The following is a 23,557-nucleotide window of genomic DNA, read 5'->3' on the forward strand; positions in this document are numbered from 1 at the left end:
GGAGGAGCACACGCAGCGGCAGCACAAGGGCGGCAGCGCTAGGGTTGGATGGTGGGGCGGCGCGCGCGGGGAGAGAGGGGCGCGGCTGCTAGGTTAGGAACGGTAGGTGTCTGATACCATGTAGAAAGGGATGCAACTCACAATGTATTGATTGGGTGCATATGGCGTTACATATATAGGCCACGTCCTCGATTATACAAGGAAGGAGACGGACCCAATAATAAATACAAAGATATGTATCGCTATACATAACTACAGAAGATACACATCCGGATATGCAAGGATATGTATCTCAACAGACTAGATCTACCCCTTAGTCGCCCCGAACTCACGTGGGAGAGACGAAACCGCGAGGCAGAAGGGACTCGTGGTAATGGGGGAGGAAAGCCGACAGAGAGAAAGAGGTAGTGGAGAGGTGCTCGCCGCCACCAAAATCTTGTGGAGAGATCTAGAAACCTCTGCAATCGCCGGAGACGAGAGGGAGCCCTAGCGTAACCGACAATGCCACTAGTGACTTGTGAGTAGGACACGTTTATGGGCGGCAAATAGGTTTTGCGCAAACCTAACCCGGGCAGCATCGCCGCTCGTCGGGTCACCTAGAGTATGAGGCCGGAGCCCATTTGCAACGACCAGGCCCAATGCTGACGACGACCCAAAGCCCGCACTACAACACGTCTCGCCCTCGTCCCGTCCAACACTCCAGCAGTCCCCACCCCAACTCTAGGGTTTCCTAACCACCCCCGCAAACCCCACGCGCACCCTACTCGATCCGGCGGCCATGTCGACACCGGCGGCGCAGGGCGGCGAGAAGCCGGCGCTCAGGAAGCCCATCTTCATCAAGGTGGACGGGCTCAAGCCGGGCACCAACGGCCACAACCTGCTCGTCAAGGTCGTCAGCGCCAACCCCGTCCCGGGCCGCGTGCGCCCCGGCGCCCCCACCTCATCGTCCGCCCGCATGCCCCGCATCGCGGAGTGCGTCGTCGGCGACGAGACTGGCTCCATCATCTTCACCGCCCGCAACGAGCAAGGTGATTGCGTCGCCGCTCCTTAGCGTTGTTGGCATCGGTTGCTGCTTTATGATAGATTTGTTAGGAACCGGTATTCGTGCGCTGATCTGTTTGGATTCGTAGATGATAATCTCCAGTAGCTAATTTTTTTGCGGGTGATAATTTTGTGTAGCTTAATAGTGGCGACGACAGGATAAGAGGGCGTATATATCTCCTTTCTATCTCAAGGGGTCTCGAAGCCACTTCCTTTTACAGTCCAAGTTATCTGTTATATGGTTAGATGGCTATCCAGTGAACCTGATTGTTGGCATTGCAATTTGTTTAGACGATTTCCATTACGAGGCACCCATAAGTTGCATTGTTTTGGAGAGCAGGCCCAATCATTAGAATCTCGAACTAACCAAATCCAGTCAACCAGCTGAGAGCTGACCATGCCCTGATCCTTGGCCTAGAGAGCACTTTCTGCACCAGCTGACAGAACCAGTAACATTTAGGGCCCGCTTGGTTGGTCGTTTATTGGCCCAAAATTGGTGTGATTTCCAACTCCTCGAAAATTTTCGACAGATGTCAGTAAGCATGCTTGGTTCGCTGTTTTATGATCCGTTGTGGATCGTTTACTGACCCATTTGTCTGAAAATTTTGACGCACCACTGAAGGTCTCGATTAAAATTGCTGGTTTCCTTTTACACTGACACACACACACACGCGTAAACTGACACGGGTGGCAAACATAGCCAAGCTCCCAAGCTGGCCTTATCTTCATAGTGCACTATCAGCATCTGCCTATTAATTGATCCAATAGCATTTGATAAATTAACAAACTGGAAGGATCAACAGGTATCTTATGATGAAAACAACCAGCCTTTGCTGGCCTTTATGCAAAATTGGCATGGCGATTTTATCCCGGATTAATTATAAATATGAAAGTAGGTAAGAAAAAAATGTTACACTTAAGCAGAAGTTTCTGCTGTTTTGTGTGCTATCTGCTTGAGTTCATATTTAGTATTATTCCAAAGCAGCATGATACTCTTGGTTTTGTTATATTGTTTTCTTTGTATCCAGATGAGGGCATTCTATTTGGAGCTACAGGCTCCCTAAGTTTCTTTGGATGATTGTAATATTTGTTAATTATTTTCAGTGTCTACTTGAGCTATTAATTTACCGATGCATGCATGAAAACATCTTACATACCATATGAATAATGCACTTCTTTTGTCCTTTGATCTTATACTTGTCTGTTTGCAATGCTGGCTATGCATGTTTAAGGGACTTGGATGCTTATAAATTGAAGGGAAATAGTGATAGTTCACTTGGTTAATTGCATAGTCAGAAAGTAGCAGCCGTACTACTATTTATTTCTTGCCTTGACAAATATGCTAGGAGTTTTGGTCATGCCATTGTTCAGATCTTGAATGTATTATTTGGTTGCATCTAATCATTGTACGTACATGATTTGATGATGCATGTACGATATTGGTCCATGATCATTGTACAAGGTTCATGATATATTTGATGATGCCATGGACTGATAGTATGTTTACTCTCCTTATGCAGTTGACCTGTTGAAGCCTGGTGCCACGGCGATCTTGCGCAATGCTAAAATTGACATGTTCAAAAGTTCAATGAGGCTTGCTGTGGACAAGTGGGGACGGGTGGAGTCTGCAGAACCCGCCAGCTTTACAGTGAACGAGGAGAACAACTTGTCACAAGTAGAGTATGAATTGGTTAACGTGGCCGAGTAATTGTGGAAGTTTCCCAGCCCATTTCCTGCCATAAAAGTGAAGTACTATGAAGCCTTTGCTAAGCTTGCTTATTTCATATGATGGTAGTCGATAAGGTCAAGATTGTATCGCTAAAGTTAGAATGTTCGATGGATTAAACTGAGCTATCTACTGATTGTGATTCCTCTTGGCACTGCTTGTGTTAATGTAATCGAACAAGCTCAGCGTGGCTCTACGATGCACCTGAGTTCTGGAGATCAATGGAATTAATTTCCTAAGTCACGGTTGTTACTTTCTGTTATTTTGTTGATGCATATCCCTGTGTCTACAACAATCTTTGGTTGAAACTGCTAAAACAGAAATTTTCTGCTGAAACAATACAAACCCTGTGCCTGTCAAGTCTATGTTCCAGGCATATTGTGCCTATAAAAAGCAATGCTAAAGTTGGCGACAGTTAAAAAGGCAAGGCCTACCAGGGCCAACACTTTTGGCAAACGTGCTCAAAACTCGCGGCTGGGAATAATACCCCTCACACAAACATGGCAGCCGTCGCCGGCGAGCATCTGCAGTCGGCGGAGGCAGAAAATGCAGCAGATTTCGACGCCGCGAGAAAGGATGATGATGACGAGCAGCCGTCGGTGGAGGTGGCCTTCGCGGGGCAGACGCCTCCGCCGTGGTGGCAGCAGGTCACGGCACGGTCGGTGGTGGCGAGCGTGGTGCTGGGCACCGTGCTCACCTTCATGTCGATGCGAATCGGCCTGACCGCAGGCGTTGGTCCGGCGTTCAACATCGTGGCGAGCCTCCTGGGCTTCTTTGTCATCAAATCGTGGACGCGTCTGCTTGCTCGGTTCGGCGTCGCCTCCCAGCCCTTCACCAGGCAGGAAAACGTCGTCCTCCAGACGTGCATCATCTCCTGCGCCACGCTCTCCTTCTACGGTACAGCCACGCGATTCTCCCATTGCCATTTCCAGGAACTTTTCGCTGAGCTTTTCTCAGTTTGCTGGTCGTGATTTTGCAGGTGGCTTCTCGACGTATCTGCTTGCGATGACCGAGACGGTGGCGAAATCAACCGGCGGGACAGGCACCGGCCGGGACGTGTACGAGCTGCACACGGGGAAGGTCATGGCTTTCCTCGGCCTCGTCAGCTACGCCAGCTTGTTCTGCACTCTCCCATTACGGAAGGTGAGGAAAAAATTCAACCATTTCTGACGAAGAAATGACCTATACCTGATCGATGTTTCTCGTTATCATCTATTAGACAGTAGCCAAAACTCGCCGCATTTCTTCGACATCGTGATAATCATGTCTTTCATCGAATCTGAAGATATCTCGTCATTGTTTGGCAGCTCATGATACTGGACTACAAACTGATGTATCCAAGTGGTTCAGCTATCGCCGGGATCGTCAACAGCTTCCACACACCGGCGGGAGCTGCGACAGCAAAGTAAAATAACTATGCCATTTGTAAGCTGTTTGGTCAGAAACTGCTGCTTCCATACTATTCCATTAGTAAGCTTAACCGGCATCATTCTTTTCTCTCTTTCTCCTAATTAGGTTGCAAGTGCTCGCTATGACCAAAGCCATGGTTGGGAGCTTCATGTGGGCGTCCTTCCAGTGGGTCTACACCGGAGGAAGCGGGTGTGGCTTCCAAGACTTCCCCATGTTCGGACTGAGGGCATATAAACAGAAATTTTACTTCGACTTCTCCGCAAGTCTGGTCGGCGTGGGCATGATCTGCCCGGTCGTGGTAAATTTCTCGATGCTTTTCGCATCTGCCATCACTTCGTTTTTCTTATGGCCAGCCCTCCAGAGCAAGAAAGGGGAATGGTACACCGATCCTTCACCCACAAATTTCAGGGGAATCAATGGATACAAGGTTAGTAACATAACTTCGTCCGCAGTTCACGGTAGTTGGTAGTTTGGCACTTGATCAGATGTTTCATTCTTTGCACTTTTCACTGACCATATCTGCTGCTTCGATGAAACAGGTGCCCATGGGCATAGCGATGGTGCTTGGGGATTGCCTGTTCCAACTGGGTTCAATCACCATAAGAGCCGCGTACCATTTCAACAAGAATCGCCAGGGACAGGGTCTCGGCAGTACCAGCATACCAGATGACATAAATTCAGATGAGAAAACATCTCTGAGCTATGATGATCGTCGCAGAAACAAAATCTTTCTGGACGAAGGATTGCCGGACTATGTTGCGGTTGCTGGCTACATCTTCTTCTCAGCCGTCTCAGCAATCTTTGTTCCACAAATCTTCCCACAGATCAGATATTACCACGTGGCCTTATTATACGCTGTCGCCCCCATCATGGCATTCTGCAATTCATATGCTTCTGGACTGTGTGACTGGTCCCTCGCATCTGTCTACGGAAAGCTCGCTATCTTCATTGTTGGGGCATGGGTTGGTGAAGCAGCTGGCGGCACCATTGCCGGTCTTGCTGCCTGCGGTGTCATGTTGATGATTATTGGCAATGCCGCTGAGCTCATGCATGACTTCAAGACAGGATACCTGACACTTACCTCGCCAGTGTCCATGTTCATAAGCCAAGCAATTGGAACCTCGATTGGTTGCTTGATCAATCCGCTTGTCTTCCTGTGCTTGGAAAAATTTGTCGGCAAAGAGCATCTGGGAGAAGCTGGATCGGTTTTCTCGGCTCCTTTGGCCACCGCATACCGTGGGCTTGCAGTTTTAAGTGTTAAAGGACTCAAGATACTTCCAAAACACTCCATGATGTTCTGTATAGCTTTCTTCTTTGGGGCATTTTTCTTGGATTGCCTGGCAGCAATAGCCAAAGCAAAGAAGTGGAAGGTAAAAAGTTACATTCCAAACGCCATGGCTATGGCTATTCCATTCTTAATTGGACCAAATATTGCAATAGACATGGCCATGGGGAGTCTACTATTAGTTATCTGGAAGAAAACAAACAAGAAAAGTGCAAATATGCTTTCAGTTGTTGTAGCATCAGGTTTAATCTGCGGAGATGGACTGTTTGCATTGCCATCGGCATTACTTTCAATTTTCCAAATCGAGCCACCCATCTGTATGAAGTTCTTGTCTAATTATCAGACTGAGGAAATGCAGGATCATTTCATACCCAAACTGGCCACTTCTTCGTAATAATACAGATTAGTACTTACAGAAACTGCTTGTAAATGTTTCAGATCATATTGTTATAGAGTTATTATGTAGTGCACTTCAAGACATGTGAATACAGTGCCTTAGCATACTTCTTTTCCTTTCTATCTGTGTAAATATTTTCCAGCATTTATAGGAGCATTATTGAATCAATGATGTTTCCCACACGAGATGAATGGGATAGACAAGTGTAGAATACAAGGGATTAAATAGCACTTGACACTTAACCACACTAGCTGTACAAGAAATAGAAAGGACTTTTTAATCACCAGATCATGCTGGTGCGATTCTCATCAAATAAGGATGATGATTCTGGTTACCGAAGACAGAAAATGAAGTTGAGCAACATCTAAGATCATTTATTCAATAATTCTTCATAGTTCACATACAGAAAAAAAATGCTTCCTTCCTCTGTCAACTCATTCTGAAAGACTAGTAATCTTCTGGTTCTGTTGGCAAGTCAGCATCATACGCCATCAATTTCGGCTGTTATCAACAAAATAGTAACTCATCAGAACTGTTATACAAATTGAAGAAGAGTATATAAAAACATTACTGATGCTAGAGTGTTACTTTTTCCAGAGTGTTTTATAGTACGCCATAACCAAATGTCAAAAGTTCTAAGTTTCTATACAATGTTGAAAGAAAAGAATATAAGAGATTAAACCTGTCCATTTAAGTTTTCCCAGTAACAGATGAGGCACACATATATTTTTTCCTTACAGTATCAAATGAAGCTATCTATAATTTTGAGCCATGGGAAAAATCCGTTGGTAATACTTTATACTCCATGTCAAAAAACAGTACCCTGCAATTTAGTATTAAAAAAATGGTGAGCTTTAGTGTTTTTGGGGGCCCAGAGAGTACGCTAGGTGGAAACACAACCCTTCAGCTATGGCTAATGAAACATCGATAGCAGGCAGCCAGGAAGCTATAGATGATAGCCCGTGGCCCAAATAATGGCTGCAGCAGCTTGAGAACTTGCCACCGCTACATTCGCCGCTGCTGAGCTGCTACGAGTTAATGCGACAGCGAAGCTTTAGCGAGCTAGTCCTCTTAGAGCTTAGACATTATTTCTTTGTTCGTTCTCCTCAATACTTCCCCAATGCATATTCTGTAAAATTTCTCAAATAATTTCTTATGTGAATGACTAGCAACACCAATCATCAATTTGTTACATTTTGCTCCAATGCATGGTTTTTAAATCATGTAACTAAGCGAGTATATTCATTCTTAAGAGCAGAACTAAGAGCTGTATGTAGTACGAAATCTTCCAATAGAATGGACAGTCATCAACCCTAAATTTTATGTTCTAAAATTTTCTACCAGTTCTTGTATTTTCTTATAACCTGTTTTTATCTTCTTCTCCAAACTTGCTCTAAAAAGGTGTAGAAGAGTCTCAAACAAAGGTATAGTTTATTAACAATGAGTTATTTCAATACAACATTTTTACACACACTGGAACAAGGTTTAATAATTGTCTAAGATTGTAAGTGACATAGCATCCACTAATATTTCAAGAAAATGGTGGAGATATTTTAGTGGTCACCTTTCCCCATTCCCCAGGTGGTCTTCATCTAGTTTCATCTTGCCCTACAACAAGAATGAAAAGGAAAACAGAAAAACGTGTGTCTTTCATCAACCAAACTAGAAACATGGATGTTAACATGAAACTAAATGCTGGAAACATGGCCAGAGAGAATTGTGGAATGCATTTAGATGTATGTATGTATGTAGTGCATACAGTAGGATGCAGATGACGATGAATGAGGTGAATGATACAGAGGGATCGTTATACGCGTTTGGACCAATGTTAACCAATACTAAATTAGTGCAAGTCAATGTTCTTCTACGCAGCGGGATCAGCTATGAAAGGTTAATGCTACTACGACATTTAGCTTGAGCTGAGTTGTTGGGAACAATAGGACACTATTGGCAACTGAATCATATCAGCACAAATCTAATGTTAGCCTGGATTCAAATTAAACTACGTATAACTTATGAACGATATCGAGGTACACATTTGCAACTCATGTACTATGGACTATACACATTTGAAGAGGAGAGTAGTTTGAGTTTCACCTTCAGTGAGCCACCCGAGGCCTCGGCCAGGCACCGCGAGCATAGACGTCATCCTCGCCGCAGCAGTGGCGCTGTGCAGCGGCAGCAGCGATTCTACGCAGAAGCTCGCCTCGACGGGCGACCTGCACAACGAATGACGCCAATCACAATCAGTCTATATCTGGGGGGCATCAGGAATGGCCTATTACCGCTGGTCGGGGTCGTACCTGAGGAGCCGAGGGGGCGCACCCAGCGCGCGACGAAGGGACGGTCGCGCCGCAGAGGAGGTGGCCCTCGCCGGAGCAGCGCGGAGAAGGGAAGCGGACGAGCGTAGCATCGACCTGGCGGCGGCGGCGGCCATCGTGTCTGGCTTGCTTCGAGGGGAGATGGGTTTCCGGCTAGCCTGTGCTCGAGTGGCAATGCTGTAATATTTCCAAACATATGGGATCAATCTGGCCCGTTCATAAGTCCGCGCAGCCCATCAAATGGGTAATGGGCCGTGCATAATGGGCCCAATGGGCCCCTTAAAAGCTGTGGATTCTACGAGCCGGAGCCCTCTAACCCGCCGACCTTTTGGTTCGAAGCCTTCTCTCTTCTCCCTTTTGTTTCCCCTCGACGGGCGGCGGCGGCGGTGGCAACCAGGGTTTAGAGAAGGAGAAGCTTGCACGGCGCGAAACCCTAGCCCATCGCCTGCGCCTACGGATTCGTCGCGCGTCTCCTCGCTGAGTGCCCTGCCTCGCGGTATCGGCGGTCGCGATGAGGGTGAAGGTGATATCGCGCTCGACGGAGGATTTCACGCGCGAGCGTAGCCAGGACCTGCAGGTGAAGCAACATATTCATTCTTCGTTTCTGTTTGATTAGGCTCCTGGTTCGATAGGTTTTAGCTTTGGACTCGTTTGTTTGCGTTCGGCCGAGTGTACTGTATACTCAGACGGTCGCGCTGTAGATATGCTAGGATAAGAGATAAGAACTGTTTCTGAAGCATGGAGTGCGTTTCCGTGCAATTGCAGCTGTTGGTATTTATATCAATATATGCAGTTAAATTGTTAGTTCTTTGGAATGAAAACGAAAACAAAAACGGAGGAATTGCTAATTCACTTTTGTCAATCAGTTTGATACTCACGGGAGCTGTCTCGCAGATTTCAGTTTCTTTGGGGGTAAACATGTTATCATTTGGTAGCTGTAATTAGCTTGGTCGGGTACTGATTTATTATCTCTGTTGTTTAGTAGGTTGAAGGTCTTTCTAAAGATTGCGTTCTCACTTTCGTTGGCCTTACAATTGCTTCATTTTTTTGCCAATAAATGAAAATCTCTGTTGCAACTTTTTGTTCCCAACAGAAAGTATTCCGCAATTATGATCCAGCGCTTCGTAGCCAAGAGAAAGCGGTCGAGTACACTCGGGCCCTCAATGCTGCAAAGCTAGAGAAGGTATGCCTCATCTTCCTTGTTTGCATTTGTTGTGTACTCTTTACTGTATATTCTCATTTGATTCTTTGCTGCTCCCATCTTCAGATATTTGCCAAGCCCTTTGTTGGGGCAATGGATGGTCACATTGATGCTGTTTCGTGCATGGCGAAGAACCCCAATTATTTGAAAGCTATGTTCTCTGGCTCAATGGATGGGGGTAATTATCACAAATCTGCACCACTTTGCTGTTTTTGTCTCCTAGATTGTGTTTTATGCGTTTTTGTTTGCTCCTTCAGTGAAGTAGCTAACTGATATCAGTGCCAGTGAAGTATAACACACAGCCAGTTGCTGTTCTGCTTTTTAGTTTGCACCTCAGGAGTTACTAACTTGGATGCCTAAGAACATTTAGAATCTCGTTACTAACTTGTAATGGCTGGCCCACTTACTAGAATTTATCATTTCTGTAGTGATTAATTGATACACAACATGATATCACTTTGGATGCATGTAAAAACTGGAATATTGCCTTGTGTGCATTTTCTGAACTTTATGATGGCAAGTTTCATAACGAATTCTCAGGACTTTACCTATGGAAAGTTAACGGTTTCATGTGAATGGCTTGGCAGACACATTGATGTTACCACTAGTTGGATTGTTGGGACATGTTTAGTTAAGTATTGATTAATTTTACTTGGTTAAAATGGGATTTAAGAGCAACAAGTTCTAATGCTTTGCTCCTCAGTTCACATAACTAGTCAGTTTGGACATGGGCACGGCTTGCATGTGTGCAATCTAAAGATACGAGGTTGTTGATAGGCAATTTGTAATGTTTCACTGCATAACCCAAAATGACATGTTTCTACGATCTGGACAGAGTATCAGTTTGAGTGACTGAACATGATACTACTAATTGTGTTAGTACATTTTTAGTATGTTCTGGCACCGACTTATTCTTGTTCTGTATGTAGTCAATATATAGTTCTGCTCTGTTTCAGAGTTTTTTTTATAATTTCTGCCTCCCCCCTTTTTTTGCATAGTAACACCTGTCTCGTTACCTTTCTGTAGCGTGTCTGATGGCCACTGTATGTGATATTGGAACTATTTTTGTATTCAACCTGTCTTGTATTATAAATCTGATGTTTTCGCTCCATTTATTTATATTTGCAATTAAAAAATCATCTATTAATCAAGTTTAAGTTTGTACCTCAAGTTGTAAACCTTACTTTCTGTTTATGCACAGATATTCGACTATGGGACATTGCTGCAAGGTACGAGTAATGCAATATCAACTGAGCTCTTCTTAATATTTCAGTATTACTTGTGATCGTAAATTTAATTTCATGTACAACAACAAAAACAGGAAGACAATCTGCCAGTTCCCTGGTCACAAGGGTGCTGTGAGAGGTTTGGCAACCTCTACTGATGGTGATCTTCTGATATCCTGTGGTGTTGACAGCACGTAAGTTACAATTGTGGATGTCACTTATTTTTTCTTATTATACATGGATTCAAGATATGCAATTAAATGCCATACGTGTTCTCTCGCTGCCATAAGTATTGCAATTGGGTGGCTCTATATCTAGAGATTAATTTTCATTATTTCTCGGGAATAGTTTTATGCACCAAATCTTTGTCTTTGGCGTAGGGCTTTATCTTTAGCTTAAAGCTGCAACAAAAGTAAGCCCCACCAAACAAGAATAGTCTACTGATTTGTATATAGGATTATAGGTTGAGAAATTCTAGTAACATACCGATTTATGCTGTACACAAGGAGAGACGTGTTAAACCCTTACTATGTGTCAGTCTCCCTGATCTACTATGCGCTTATCCATCTATGATTGCAGTGTTCGACTCTGGAAAGATCCTATGCGTAAGATGATGGACACTAATGATGCAATTGGAGATGCTTCTCAGGTATGCATTGGATGGATGCTTTAATTTATCTGCTTTATCTATGTTATATGTCATCTCATTTCTTAACTTATGTGGTTTACAGCCGTCAGCAGTCTATACCTGGAAGCATGCATTTTGGTAAGAGCATTATTGCATTGTCTTGACTTCTCCCAGATTTTTCTCTTCTTCTTTGCTGAATGGAACATTTCTCTTCTGATAATTGTAGGGGTGTTGACCACCAGTGGGATGGAACTATTTTTGCAACCGTAGGTGCTCAGGTAGATATATGGGATCATAACAGGTATACTATCTGAAAGCCTTTTCCCCAACATCTTGTGTCTGTTGTCTCCATCACCACTAATCCCAATTTCACTTGTATAGGTCAGAGCCAATAAATAGCTTCACATGGGGTAACGATACAGCAAATTCTGTGCGGTTTAATCCTGGAGAACCGGATGTTTTAATCACATCAGCCAAGTAATGTTTGCGATTCTGAACGAAATATTTTGTCTTTTATTGCTTATTCTTTAGAAATTATCATTCATTGTCCTCAATGTTAATTTTCTATTGTGAATGCTGTATTCTGCTCAGCTTAAAACTTCTTTTCCTACTAAAATAGGATTGTGTTAATTTTTCAGTGATCGGAGTTTAACTCTTTATGACCTACGCATGTCATCCCCGGCTAGAAAGCTAATCATGAAGGTTTGTTGAGTTCTATTTTATTAGTGGATGCTTGTAATATATTCAAAATTCACCAGACACCTGGAGCATGCTAACATATGCAGTTTGATGTATGAAACATATACGGTTAAAAGTGCACTTACAATGGCTCATACTGTCCACTGTCTCGTTCTGATACTCTGCTGTAAATACATCAGCATTTGTTCATTACTGAATGGTACATGATGTATAGGTGAGAAAGATCAATTAATGACAAAAAATATTCCGTTTCTCTTTGAGAATGCTATTTTCAGTTCACTGCTGCATTGATGCTTCATTCCAAAATATATAAGATCCTGTCGAGACATTCTGAAAAATTGTACTAGGGTGGACTTCTTTGCAACACCCTTTGCAAACTATTGTGGAAAATGCACACATTTAAATAGGTCTGAACTCTGGAGTGATCTCCTAGTAATCTATTTCCTGTAATCACCTCCTAGGAGGCTTGTACCCTTCTTCAGTTCAATGAAAAGAAATGCAAAGTCTCCGCGTTTTCTTGAAAAAAAGTAATCTATTTCCTGATAAAGGTGTATCCTGTGTTCTTTTTCCCACTGGGAGTGAGGTGGTTAGCGGTCTTAATTCCCAACAAAAATAGCAAACTAGGCTAGCTCAAAGTCCTTAGATGTACATTTAAAAAAAGTACAATGAATGGTGCACTTATGAAGCATACTGATATTTTCACTCTTAAGGAGAAAAGATTTAGTATGTGTTACTTCATATGGATTAACTTATGATAGGTCTGGGGCATTTTCGTGGTTAACTCATTCAAAATCTTCTGACACATCTTTTTGGTGGCAACTTTGCCCTTCTGAATCTATCCATTATGTGTTCTGCGGCCACATTAATTTGACTTTCAATATCCATATGTGTTCTTGTGTGCACAGTTCAGATAAGTATCTTTCAATACATTCATCTCTCTCCACATTTATTCTTTCTGCAATCCTCTAGCATGCCAGCTGATTAGAGTCTTCTTGTATAACCATTCAAGACAAAACTTTGTTTAGATGAACCCAGTCCAGAATCTTAAACCTATCATCTGTTTGGGAATTTATTATCCCTAAAGCTAAACATTTTAATCAGGTCAACCATGTCTAATATATACACTTTGCACCATTTGTTGCCAACTAGTGTAATTAATTTAATGTCAACCATATTTGTTATGTTGAAAATTGCATGTTATCGTTCATCCTACAAATAGCTACCTTGTTTAAATGCTCATATACTCCCTCTGTTCCATTTTAATCTCGCAGATTCGGATGTATCTATACACTTATTTGGGGGAATCTCTCTGAATATTTATTGTTTTCTTTTAGTATGGATAGTTGGAGACATCAATGTATTTTTTATTTCTTATGCAGACAAGGTGCAATTCAGTATGCTGGAACCCTAGGGAGCCCATGAACTTTACTGCTGTAAGATTGAAATGTCAATTTTTTTCTTGTTATACACTTAATCTATCAACTTTAATAATGAATGAACTGTGATATATGATATTATTTCAGATCGGAAATAGTTGTCGAAGTTTTTCTTTATGAATAATATATGAATCAAATTTGAGCTTTTCAACAGTTAAGAAATTTCTTCTTGATGCTTTTTGTTACTAGGCAAATGAAGATACAAACTGTTACTCGTTTGATGCTAGAAAGCTGAATGAAGCAAAGATTGTTCACAAGGGCCATGTTTCAGCAGTGTAAGTATTATTCGGAAATAAAAATTCTACTGTCCCCTTAAGTAAAAATTTCTGCAAAGGTCAGTGGTCAGTCATTTAGTAGAATAAATGGTCAAATACAATGTAGATTTGTATGTTTGTGCATGTTCTAGCACCATGCATTTATCTTGTCAATATGAATATCACGCGACAGTTCAATGATATATTGAAGCAAAAAAGTGTTACTGCAATATGTATTTTGGTACTTGTTCTCTCATGGGGTTGCTATTTCGTTGTAGCGTCGTTGAACTTTCTGAGATTCGCAGTTCCTACATTATATGATGTACACCTAAAAGCTATCATTCTATGTAGTTCTGTATTGAGCTCATTGGCAACATGCATTGTTCCTTTAATGATTTTGGATTGTGCCTTTCATGATTTTGGAAATTCATTCTAACATGGATTGTGTCGTCAGGATGGATATTGATTATTCACCAACAGGACGGGAATTTGTTACTGGTTCCTACGATAGAACGGTACGCGTGAATTTTTTAAATCGTAGAGCTAGTTCACTTTTGAACCATGTCTAGGTGACTTTTTTGATTGTTGAGTTTTGTTAATGCTTTTGCAGGTACGCATCTTCAATTATAACGGTGATCAGAGCAGAGAGATATACCATACTAAGAGGATGCAAAGGTTTGTTCTATTAATTGTTTCCGTTCTTCCTTGCTTTGTTCTCAATTTTTATTTTATCCTCCGGTTGGTGGGATTATTTGTTTTGTGGTATCGTAGATTTTCACCCTCAAGCCTACTTATCCAGATTGATTTAGGGGTAGATCAATTCAGAATTTATCTTTCGAGGGTCCCAGTATAGTCTTTTCCCTGTATCGTTCCAATTTTATCGAATGTCCCCGAAGGGACAGTATAGTCTTTTCAGTTCAACCAGTTTTATATTTTATTATGTTGCTCTGCTGAGATGTTTGAGGACGAGTCGGTTGCAACCTGATGCATGGCAATTGAACTATGGTTCTTGAAAGTAGCACCACCAATGTAGCAGTTTTCCTGCATGTGCATATTTATATTTCTCGGTTACCTGTAAATAAGGAATATGGGTCGACGAGTCGAGCCGAGTCCACTCATGGACTAGTCGCCCGTCCAGTCGACTAGTCAAGGTTTTCGGTTGGAACGCAAGTATTGACTCTTAGACTAGTCCAGCGACTTTTAATCCTTGCCTGTAAAGCAGTTTGCTATCTTATTTATTTCAGACCCCATGTTTCTCTTTAATACCTTGCTTTGTGGAAATTCTGCTCTGTTGTAACCAATTTACCCTTATCTTTGCAGGGTGTTTTGTGTGAAATACACATATGATGGAACTTATCTAGTTTCTGGCAGTGATGATACAAATCTTCGACTGTGGAAGTCCAAAGCTTCAGAACAATTGGGAGTTGTAAGTCTTCTAGCGCCATGTGGTGTTTTCTAGTTGTTGCATCGCAGCATGTTTGTTGCTTCCTTCAGTTCCATGACCAATAGAAAATGTGTCCATATAATTGATAGTCAAGACGGCACAGTTAGTAGTTATCTACATCTCAGGCTCATGAAAAGGGCAAACTATTTCCAGTATTTGTCCAATATATCAATGGTGCATGCTCTGGTATCTCGTATGTTAGGATGAAAAAAGGTGTCTATCAGCCAACTGCTGACTATCACCCGCTAACCCAGCAATCTGGAAAGTGATATTTGAATTAATCTAGTTCATTTTCAAACTTTCACGTTATCATGTTCATAATTGATTGGTGTACCCTGTTTTTGCAATGATTTACAGTTACCCCTACCTTGCTGAAAATAGCCTTGAACGATCTGGGAGCAGTTTTAGGTTCCAGGATGTCTTTATATCTCAGAATGGTGACATTAGGTGGTAGTCTGTATGGGCTACACTTAGACAAAGGCAGCAAAGAGATTCTTGATTCTTTTCTGTCTGATTGTTTCAGTCTGTTTTCAACTTGCAATTTTGAGTTAAGAAATACTTAGCTAGGTTGGGGGGCATACTGCTTGTCTGATTGGAACTTGGTAATGGTTAATGAAGGTAACTTTGCCTTACTCTCGGACCATTCGCCTACCTGTTCCTTTCATGGCTCATGGGGAAAGTAACTTAGAGTATGGTTAACGAACAACACAATGGCATTTATGGAATGTATAGAGATTCTGGTGGGGCCCACCATATGTATGTACAACATAAATACGAATGTATATCGATCGGGTATGTCTGTTTAACTGGGCATAATGACATTTATGGAATGTATAGAGATTTGCAATGGTGTTTTTCAAAAGTTGAATACTGCAATGGTGTTTCTCAAATAACCGAAAATTACAGTGGCATATATCCAATTAACCCTTGTTTTTATTTGGATTTTCATCTGCTTGAGTTTCGAAGGCCTTATTAACTAAGGTCTTTGGGGTGGTGCATGATTGTCATCAAATTTGTTCTGCAGATTCTTCCAAGGGAACGTAAAAAGCAAGAATATCTAGATGCTGTCAAGGAGCGGTATAAGCACCTTCCGGAAATCAAGCGGATTGTCAGGTAAGCTACTAGTCACGGGAACATGCTTCAGTTTTATGGATCATCTAGTTTTCGTTTACCCTTGTTTGCAACCATGATTTTGCTGATATTGTACCAATGCTGTGTTACTGCAGGCATAGGCACTTGCCTAAGCCAATCTACAAGGCAGGCAACATAAGGCGCACCATGATTGAAGCAGAAAAACGCAAAGAAGATAGAAGGCGGGCACACAGTGCCCCAGGCAGCAGGACTTCGCAGCCCTTCAGGAAGAGAAGACTCATCAAAGAAGTCGAGTAAGCGTGGTTCTGACTATCGCGAGGCCAAACAGTGATATTCCGGCACATTATTTTGTGGAGGCTGAATTGAGAACTTGAGGGTGCGCAAGGCGGGAAGGTGCTGGACTGCCTCTTCTATGTGTTGTAATTTGTTTTTGTTAACTTGCAGACCTTGTTACAGTGTGTAGCAGATTATTTGGGAAATGCAAAAAACTTAGAATGCATGCACAACATGCCTTTCTCAATCGCTGTGAAGTCTGCAGTGTGTACTGTCTCATTCCCCTCGGATGCCCTTGTGACAGCCAACAGCACCTACAATGCACTAGCATCACTTGTTACATGTCGGGTGTTACCTAGACGAGATGGTGACATTTAACGTTCTGGTCATGTGGCGGACACAATTGAGTGAACCCGTGAAGTCCGATGTTCTACGTCGACTGTGGCCAGTGAATGAAAAGTGAATTGCAGAAACGGGCTAGTGGATCTTCCTCTCTTTGATCATCTCCTACTTCTAGAAGATGCAAAGCACAATTGCATCAGGTTGGCGGTTATTTCTGTTATCAACGCAAACACATATTGGGGAAGCCTGGTTCGAAAAAAAAGCATCATAACATTTATCTGAAGACCAATCTCAGAAAAATTATCGTAATGCTTGCTGCAAAATCAAATTTCCTACAGTGTATATGTACAATAATATGGTTCTCACGTTTCATAGTCTAGAGAAATATGATGCAAGTGTATTTATCTACACAGGGCAATGAGCGTGCATGCACCCTTGGTTATTATTCATTTATACCAGTCCAATAATATAGGTTGTTCCATACTTCCATCTCAACAATATACACGCAACTCTCAGGTAGGCGTACAGCGCGCACGTACACGAGAGGAAAAACCCAGAGATCAGTGTCATGCCAGTGCATATTCATACACGCCCACGATAATACATTATTAATCAAACTATTAATAACTAGTCTACACGCGCACGCGGATCGATCATACGCATGTACGGACGTGCAGACGGACGAGTTGTCGACGGGTTGAGAGAAGGGCAGCTCCGGCGCGTGCTCAGCTGGCGGCGGCGCTGCTCGTCTTCGCCGCCGCCGCCGCCGGTGGTATCTTGGGTATGCCTTGCTTGTGCAGCTCCGACATGACGCTGTCGAGCGACGGGGGCTTGAGCCCGAGGGGAAGCGGCAGCCATGGCTTCACTAAAACGTCTCCGATGGCTGCGTCGATGCTCTCCTTGGACTGCATCCATGCATCCGTGCAGCAGAGTTAGCAATCAACAGAAACAAATTAGCGAGAAACACATGCAGCTAGGGCGACGGGTACAGTATTGTGACTTCAAGATCAGAAATACTTTATACTGAACTAGCTTCAAGATGTATGCCAGGAGCCATCAGCGGTGCACAAATACATACCGGGTGGGCGTCGAGCTGAAGCTGCAAGCCGGCGACCTTATTACTCTGCGGCGCCGGTGACGCCGGCGGCGGCAGGATCGGTCTGTACATGGGATGCGGCATCATCCCTGGCATCGGCGGCGCAGCAAACCTCTGCAACTACAGAGCAGCATCTTTCAGTTAGAACTTATAGCAACCTTAACATATTATTACTATCACCATATACATAATCCATTTCATCAAGTTCAGCACAAGCTTAGTTTACCATGGCAGCCGGAGGCATCGGCGGCGGAGCGCAGGGCGTTCCCTGAGTCACCGCCTGTGGGCCCCATTTTCTCGCAGCCTGAGAAGAAGACGGTAAACCAGCTGATTATTACACATGCAAACCGCCAAAACATGCAAAGCAAGATCGGGAGGGTCACGTGAACGCGATAAGAGGAGATCGAGTTCAGAGCGAGCCTAGGGGGCAGTGTGGCATACGCACGTTGTACTGCTGGTGCCAGTACGCCGGGTCCACCGGCGGCTGGTGGGCCCACGCCGGCGGCGGCGCCAGGTGGCGCGGCCAGACGGGCAGCATGGACGGCGGCTGCGGCGGCGGCGCGTCGACGCCGGTGGGGTGGCCCCACACATGCAGCGGCCGGCAGAACGGCGGCGGGTGCCCGGGATGGTGCACCATCGCCGCGGCAGCGTGGGCGGGCGGCATCGCTCCCGGAGGCGGGAACCCGATGGTCGGCACCACCCACGTTGCGCCTCCCGCCGCTGCGTCCTTCCTCGGCCCGCCGGCCGCCGCGTACATCTGCCGCTTGTGCGTCCAGCTCGCCGCCTCCGCCTCCCGAGCCATCAGGTGCTTCCTGTGCGACCGGTACTTCTGCACTTGAGGCATGCAAACTCATTAATTTCAATTTTAAATGCAACGGCATTATCTTTGTGTGATCGACGACTAAGAATGCAACATTGTTACACTCTTACAAAAACAAAATGGATTTGCTAATCCTACATTGTTTGCATAGTTGCTACTCTAAGTGAAACAAGCATGCATTGTGGAACATACACAAAATTAACTACAAACTTGAGATGCATAAGCTTTTGGAACTATTCGGTGGCAAATATAATGATATAATGTTAGACCAAACATAAATAAAGTGCAACATCCATATCTTTCAGTTGAATGGAAGTCATCTCCGACTCCTGGAAACAGGCTTTTAATTGCCATGAAACATAGCTCATTTTATCTGCTTTAGAAATAAAGCCTAAGTCATCTTCGACTCAGAAATAAGAATTTCTCAAGTCGTTAATTTCATAGCTATAGTGATAGACACTAACATGAAACATAGATCATTTTATCCAGTCGTTGATTTTATTTCAAATTAATGTCCACCTTTTAACTGTTTTATCGTGTTGCAATTATAACAAGAGAACACCTACATTGAGTAGGCCTCATTTGGGATGGCCACTATAAATTATGTTTCGACTGGCTGTGATCCTACAACGTACTTACACTGCACCAGGAGATGGTGAAAATTCGCGCCAAGCAGAGTTTATGTCCCGGTTTGGACAACATGCGTCACATAGACTCCTGACTGTGTATGCGGCACACAGGTCCTGACCATCCCATGAAAGTTGTCTGATTTGCAAAAAGTTGGATGCATGTACATACTTAGATAAATCTAAGACAAGTTTCATGAGATGGAGAGAGGTTTTTTTTGTTTAAGTAGGTTCAATATTGGTTCTATGTGTACCATGCCACACTTCTAATTAGGCCAATATACGTTTGATTTACGTGTGTGGCGTGTGACACTTTTTTTTTTTAATTAGACCTAGACCATCTTTCATTTTGAGTGTTGGCTAGTTGTAACAAGATATAGCTATATATGCATCTGCGGATGCAGATGGCAAGGGCAATGTAACTATGCAAGCTTCCAATTTCTCAAAATTGTCACTATTCTTGGAAGGCGAGCAAGGAACATGAATTCATGTACTATATTCGTAGTCATACAATGTCAACGCCATATAATTAATTTTTTTCCACGTGCAAGTGATTTTAAAAGATAAATTACAAACGCTAATCACCTATAAGGAAAGATGGTTGTACATATGCTGCCAAAGCCCAAAGCGCGCACGAGAATCCATGCGAGGCATAGCCATGCATCTAGGCAGGACCGGGCTGCAGGGTACCTTCATATCATGCACTGGCTGCGCTAGCGCTCGGGTGCTAAACACAGCCAGAGGCCGGCCGACATGGCACGCGGCCGCGCTGACTAACGCCGGGGCCTGATCTCGGCCGGCGTGGGGGCAGCGGAGCGTGAGCGCCCACCCTGCTGCGCTAGCAGCTTGGCGCGTCCCCGTTGCACGGTTCGGCCAGTGGAATATTTATTCATATCCAAGGCTAGGGCATGCATGCATTATGCGTACCTCTCTGAACGCGCGCTCCCTTTCACTTTTACCGTCTCTTCCTCCGTGCATGCATGTGCATGGGCATGAGGACTCGCGCGCTGATTCACGGACATGATCGATCGATCGATCACATGCTTGCGTAGTACAGTACTATGTCAGCGTGTATGTATGCGCTAATAATGCACGTAATGTACAGCGCGCGCGCGGGGGAACTGTGAGTTGCCATGCCATGCCTGGACAACGGCTGGGCTACAGACGTACATATGTTGCCCTGATCTGACTGTGCGTGCCCTGTAGCGAGATCCGTCCATGGCTGGGTACGTGCACGCAGGATCAGTGCATGTGTCCGTGTCTTGGCGCTACCTTTGCTAGGCATCGTATGAATTTTAAACTCGACCGATTCAAGCGGAGAAGATGAAGTGTGAAGTGAGAGGCGCACCTGGAGGTGGCTGGCGATGTTGTGGCGCGTGAGGCGGTACTCGTTGCCCATCAGCTCCAGGATCCGCGACGGCACCGCCTTGTCCAGCCCCAGCTGCTCCACCGCCTGCACGAACCGCCGGTGCAGCTCCGGCGTCCAGTCCACCTGCAATCAATCCATTCATTGTCATCAGCAAGATTCGGGTATCGACAAGAAAAAATCTAGGAGGGGGGCGGGATTACTGATCAAATACCGGGCGAGATTCTCAAATAAAATTTGAACTTTAAACTCTACAATGCCTAGACATTTTGAATGTATATTTTGGAAAATGAGGAAGCAAAAAAAATTTGGACGAATTGATGAGTTAGGGCATGGGGTTATAGCGGAGGGGGAACAAGCCCAAATTAAAAACAAATTTAAATGAACTGGGATTTTTTTCGCACGATAAACTCGTTTACCAGAGGGACCGGAGAATCCGGCTATTGGCCGGTAACCGCGGTATTTCCCTCGGTAACCAAATCCCTGGTCATCTGCCACTTGACACAAATATTGATCAAAGAAAACATGTTTACATTCTTCAGATGTAAGTATAAATCGACTTAGTAATAGACAAGGACTCAGGTGCGCGCGTGTGTACGCACGTAACAAGACTGTACATAAGCTCTAGACGCTCGTGTGTGAACTTTCACCGAAATAAAGCGGCAAAGCGGAGCTAGCCTAGCGACACGCTGTTGCTGTTGGGCGTATGCGTATGCCACTGTTAACCCTGCTCTTCCCGTGACTCTTTCCCGGCCGATCGATCGAGATCTACTATCCATCCTATCCTATCCATCGCCTGAAAAAAGATGGGCTGCACGGGGATTTCCGCGCCCTATTCATTGCCGCGCAGGAACATTTCGGTGCAAACCTCTCCCACGCGCCGACTGACTGACTGATGCGCTGATGGATGGATGTCAAAGTCGACCGGCGAGCTCTTAATTCGATGGAGCCGACCAATCACGAGATGCTGATTCGCCGCGCCTGTACTGCCGCTATCGCTGTTCTATGATACAGCTAGGGCTCTCGTGATCTTCCCTGTCCTTCCTCCCTGCGCGCGTCAGTCGGATCTCGCAGGTGATGTCGCCGCGAGATAGATTATGTCAGAGTTAACGCGAGACTGGCACAAGCGTGACCTGCTGCGCTTAGCTCGAATCGTGATATGCAGTTTTGACTCGAGAATTATCTATCTTTCCTTTTTCATGTGCTTATTAAGCTTAACTATGCGTGTATGGAGCTAGGGCTAGCGTGAGATCGAGTATGCGGGCAATACCTTCACCTTCCGCCTGCCGTGGGAGCTCTTGGCTGACGCCACGGACGCAGGCTTCGACGTCCGCTTGCTGTGCCCCTCCGCTGACGCACACGACTTGGCTTCGGACCCGGCCGCCGCCGAAGAATCATCCGTCGTCACCGCGCTCCGAACCTCGTCCGCTGCTACGCTGTTGCTCGTGCTGATGTGCTTCACGTCTTTCTCCTCCAGCCCCTTGGTCTCGATCTCGACCTTCCCTTCTGGTAATTCCATGTCCGTCGCTGCCGGTAATTCCGTTTTCGCCTCGTCGACGCCATGGTGTGCTCCGCAGCCGTCTGCCGCGGGGTTCAGCCCCGTCGTCGGCGTCGCCGGCTCGTCGGCGAACTCGGCGAGGAGCTCGGTCGGGTCGACCTCGAGGTCCGGGAGGATGTCCCCGTCGTCGTCCACGTGGAAGAAGGGCACGTCGCAGGTGCTGAAGTCGATGTAGTCCAGCAGGAAGTCGTCGTCGACGCCGTCCGGGAACCCGACGTCCACATGGTGGTGGTGGTCGCCGAGGCCGAAGACCCCCTGATTAGGGCTTTGCAGCGAGGCCACCTCGAGCATCCCAGTCTCGGCGTACTTAGCTCGCAAGATCGGCAGAGATGAGGAACAAATTGCTCGGGAGTAATCTCTCTATGAAAAACCACTCTGGACAAATCTCAGCTGACTTGACGATCGATGGCAGCGTAGGTAGATACAGCTATGAACTGGGTAGCAGGTCACTCGGTTTTCAAGCTGGGCTTGGAGCGAGAGCAAGATTGCCAGTGCAGCACTGCATGAGCAGCAAGCTGGAGAGCTCTCTCCAATGGAGATCTGACTGAGTATAGTGGATAGGAAGATGGGAGGAGAGAGAGACGGAGGGTGAGAGCAATGGGATGGACTAGCTAGTTTGGTGGTGATTTGGGAGTATTAGAGAGGCGAGGAGGACGCACGTCCACCACAAACCTCCTTGAGATTTCTCTCTCCCCCTCCTTTATAGGGTCTCTCTCGCTCTCCCTGTCGCTTCTCTTTCTCTCTCATAGTCATAGGGTTTCCTCTCTCTCACACGCGCTCGCTGCTCTGTACATTGTACAACGACGGCCAGCGATTTGTATAGCATATGACACTATGCAGGGACTCCGAGTGTTTATCTGTTTTACTACAATAACTCAGTGGCCTGCCGACGGCCCAGCTTGCCAAAGAAAATAATTCTCTGCATGCTGTGCATATGCTTGCTGGGCGATCTGTCGTCCCCTATATTCTACATAACTTATTGCTTGCTCATCATTGTTAAGTACGGTCACAGTATTTTCTAAGCGAGTTTCAAGTTCAGGTTACTTTGATAGTGAATTTCACCTTTTTTTACCCTTATTAGTAAATTTGTGATGGTGTTTACCAATTCAAAAATTCTGCCACAATTTACTCCAAAGTTGTTAAGTTTTGACCACTAAAAATTTGCTGCCACAGTTTACCCCGAAACCGTTACATTGTTTCAAGATTACCGTAGACCCGTTTCAGCAGAAGTTCTATTTTGTTTTAGTGCCGACGCATGTCTCTATGTGATACAAAGAACTGAAACAAAACAAAGGTTACCGGTGATCATCTACAAA

General features: G+C 44.7%; 5 protein-coding genes across 7 annotated transcripts; 3 read left to right on the forward strand and 2 right to left on the reverse strand.

The window, feature by feature from the left end:
- Nucleotides 1-713: 713 nt before the first annotated feature.
- On the forward strand, nt 714-3,006 carry LOC124665067 (uncharacterized protein At4g28440-like). Its single transcript, XM_047202470.1, has 2 exons — nt 714-1,028; nt 2,562-3,006. The coding sequence occupies exons 1-2, from the start codon at nt 779-781 to the stop codon at nt 2,747-2,749; spliced, it is 438 nt and encodes a 145-aa protein (XP_047058426.1). The 5' UTR covers nt 714-778; the 3' UTR covers nt 2,750-3,006.
- Nucleotides 3,007-3,267: 261 nt separating this feature from the next.
- Nucleotides 3,268-5,856, forward strand: LOC124663860 (probable metal-nicotianamine transporter YSL1). Its single transcript, XM_047201510.1, has 5 exons — nt 3,268-3,664; nt 3,747-3,910; nt 4,075-4,172; nt 4,283-4,604; nt 4,717-5,856. Exons 1-5 carry the CDS (start codon nt 3,268-3,270, stop codon nt 5,854-5,856), a joined length of 2,121 nt encoding a protein of 706 aa, XP_047057466.1.
- Nucleotides 5,857-6,111: 255 nt separating this feature from the next.
- LOC124665068 (protein NUCLEAR FUSION DEFECTIVE 6, mitochondrial-like) lies at nt 6,112-8,296 on the reverse strand. Of its 2 annotated transcripts, XM_047202471.1 has the most exons (4): nt 8,163-8,296; nt 7,957-8,078; nt 7,424-7,467; nt 6,112-6,360 (listed from the first exon to the last, which is right to left on the reverse strand). In XM_047202471.1, the coding sequence occupies exons 1-3, from the start codon at nt 8,294-8,296 to the stop codon at nt 7,448-7,450; spliced, it is 276 nt and encodes a 91-aa protein (XP_047058427.1). In that variant the 3' UTR covers nt 6,112-6,360; nt 7,424-7,447. The 2 variants fall into 2 exon arrangements, with proteins under 2 accessions (XP_047058427.1, XP_047058428.1); XM_047202472.1 differs by lacking the exon at nt 7,424-7,467.
- A 331-nt stretch (nt 8,297-8,627) lies between these two features.
- Nucleotides 8,628-16,680, forward strand: LOC124665808 (DDB1- and CUL4-associated factor 13). The gene is made up of 17 exons (XM_047203182.1): nt 8,628-8,757; nt 9,274-9,363; nt 9,448-9,559; nt 10,583-10,610; nt 10,703-10,801; nt 11,187-11,256; nt 11,339-11,373; nt 11,462-11,536; nt 11,617-11,712; nt 11,874-11,937; nt 13,314-13,367; nt 13,560-13,645; nt 14,079-14,139; nt 14,235-14,299; nt 14,945-15,050; nt 16,093-16,181; nt 16,295-16,680. Exons 1-17 carry the CDS (start codon nt 8,692-8,694, stop codon nt 16,455-16,457), a joined length of 1,359 nt encoding a protein of 452 aa, XP_047059138.1. The 5' UTR covers nt 8,628-8,691; the 3' UTR covers nt 16,458-16,680.
- A 495-nt stretch (nt 16,681-17,175) lies between these two features.
- On the reverse strand, nt 17,176-23,013 carry LOC124660958 (probable transcription factor GLK2). Of its 2 annotated transcripts, none has more exons than XM_047198811.1 (6): nt 21,960-23,013; nt 20,666-20,809; nt 18,317-18,700; nt 18,098-18,175; nt 17,854-17,991; nt 17,176-17,680 (listed from the first exon to the last, which is right to left on the reverse strand). In XM_047198811.1, exons 1-6 carry the CDS (start codon nt 22,530-22,532, stop codon nt 17,501-17,503), a joined length of 1,497 nt encoding a protein of 498 aa, XP_047054767.1. In that variant the 5' UTR covers nt 22,533-23,013; the 3' UTR covers nt 17,176-17,500. The 2 variants fall into 2 exon arrangements, with proteins under 2 accessions (XP_047054767.1, XP_047054766.1); XM_047198810.1 differs by having other exon boundaries at nt 21,954-23,012.
- Between the last annotated feature and the right edge of the window lie 544 nt (nt 23,014-23,557).

This window comes from Lolium rigidum, chromosome 6, assembly GCF_022539505.1.
Source record: "Lolium rigidum isolate FL_2022 chromosome 6, APGP_CSIRO_Lrig_0.1, whole genome shotgun sequence".
In the NCBI taxonomy this organism is placed as follows: domain Eukaryota; kingdom Viridiplantae; phylum Streptophyta; class Magnoliopsida; order Poales; family Poaceae; genus Lolium; species Lolium rigidum.

What these genes read in the sequence shown, in the direction of transcription:
- LOC124663860 (XM_047201510.1), top strand. Translation starts at nt 3,268, where the DNA reads ATGGCAGCCGTCGCCGGCGAGCATCTGCAGTCGGCGGAGGCAGAAAAT. An exon ending in CGCCACGCTCTCCTTCTACG is followed by an intron (nt 3,665 to 3,746) that starts GTACAGCCACGC and finishes GTGATTTTGCAG; the next exon opens with GTGGCTTCTCGACGTATCTG. An exon ending in GGGGAATCAATGGATACAAG is followed by an intron (nt 4,605 to 4,716) that starts GTTAGTAACATA and finishes TCGATGAAACAG; the next exon opens with GTGCCCATGGGCATAGCGAT.
- LOC124665808 (XM_047203182.1), top strand. Translation starts at nt 8,692, where the DNA reads ATGAGGGTGAAGGTGATATCGCGCTCGACGGAGGATTTCACGCGCGAG. An exon ending in GTTTTAATCACATCAGCCAA is followed by an intron (nt 11,713 to 11,873) that starts GTAATGTTTGCG and finishes TTAATTTTTCAG; the next exon opens with TGATCGGAGTTTAACTCTTT. An exon ending in CTTCAGAACAATTGGGAGTT is followed by an intron (nt 15,051 to 16,092) that starts GTAAGTCTTCTA and finishes TTTGTTCTGCAG; the next exon opens with ATTCTTCCAAGGGAACGTAA.
- LOC124660958 (XM_047198810.1), bottom strand. Translation starts at nt 22,532, where the DNA reads ATGCTCGAGGTGGCCTCGCTGCAAAGCCCTAATCAGGGGGTCTTCGGC. An exon ending in CGATGCCTCCGGCTGCCATG is followed by an intron (nt 17,992 to 18,097) that starts GTAAACTAAGCT and finishes GCTGCTCTGTAG; the next exon opens with TTGCAGAGGTTTGCTGCGCC. An exon ending in TTCAGCTCGACGCCCACCCG is followed by an intron (nt 17,681 to 17,853) that starts GTATGTATTTGT and finishes GCATGGATGCAG; the next exon opens with TCCAAGGAGAGCATCGACGC.
- LOC124665068 (XM_047202472.1), bottom strand. Translation starts at nt 8,296, where the DNA reads ATGGCCGCCGCCGCCGCCAGGTCGATGCTACGCTCGTCCGCTTCCCTT. An exon ending in GCGCCCCCTCGGCTCCTCAG is followed by an intron (nt 8,079 to 8,162) that starts GTACGACCCCGA and finishes TTCGTTGTGCAG; the next exon opens with GTCGCCCGTCGAGGCGAGCT. An exon ending in CCTCGGGTGGCTCACTGAAG is followed by an intron (nt 6,361 to 7,956) that starts GTGAAACTCAAA and finishes TGTTGATAACAG; the next exon opens with CCGAAATTGATGGCGTATGA.
- LOC124665067 (XM_047202470.1), top strand. Translation starts at nt 779, where the DNA reads ATGTCGACACCGGCGGCGCAGGGCGGCGAGAAGCCGGCGCTCAGGAAG. An exon ending in CACCGCCCGCAACGAGCAAG is followed by an intron (nt 1,029 to 2,561) that starts GTGATTGCGTCG and finishes CTCCTTATGCAG; the next exon opens with TTGACCTGTTGAAGCCTGGT.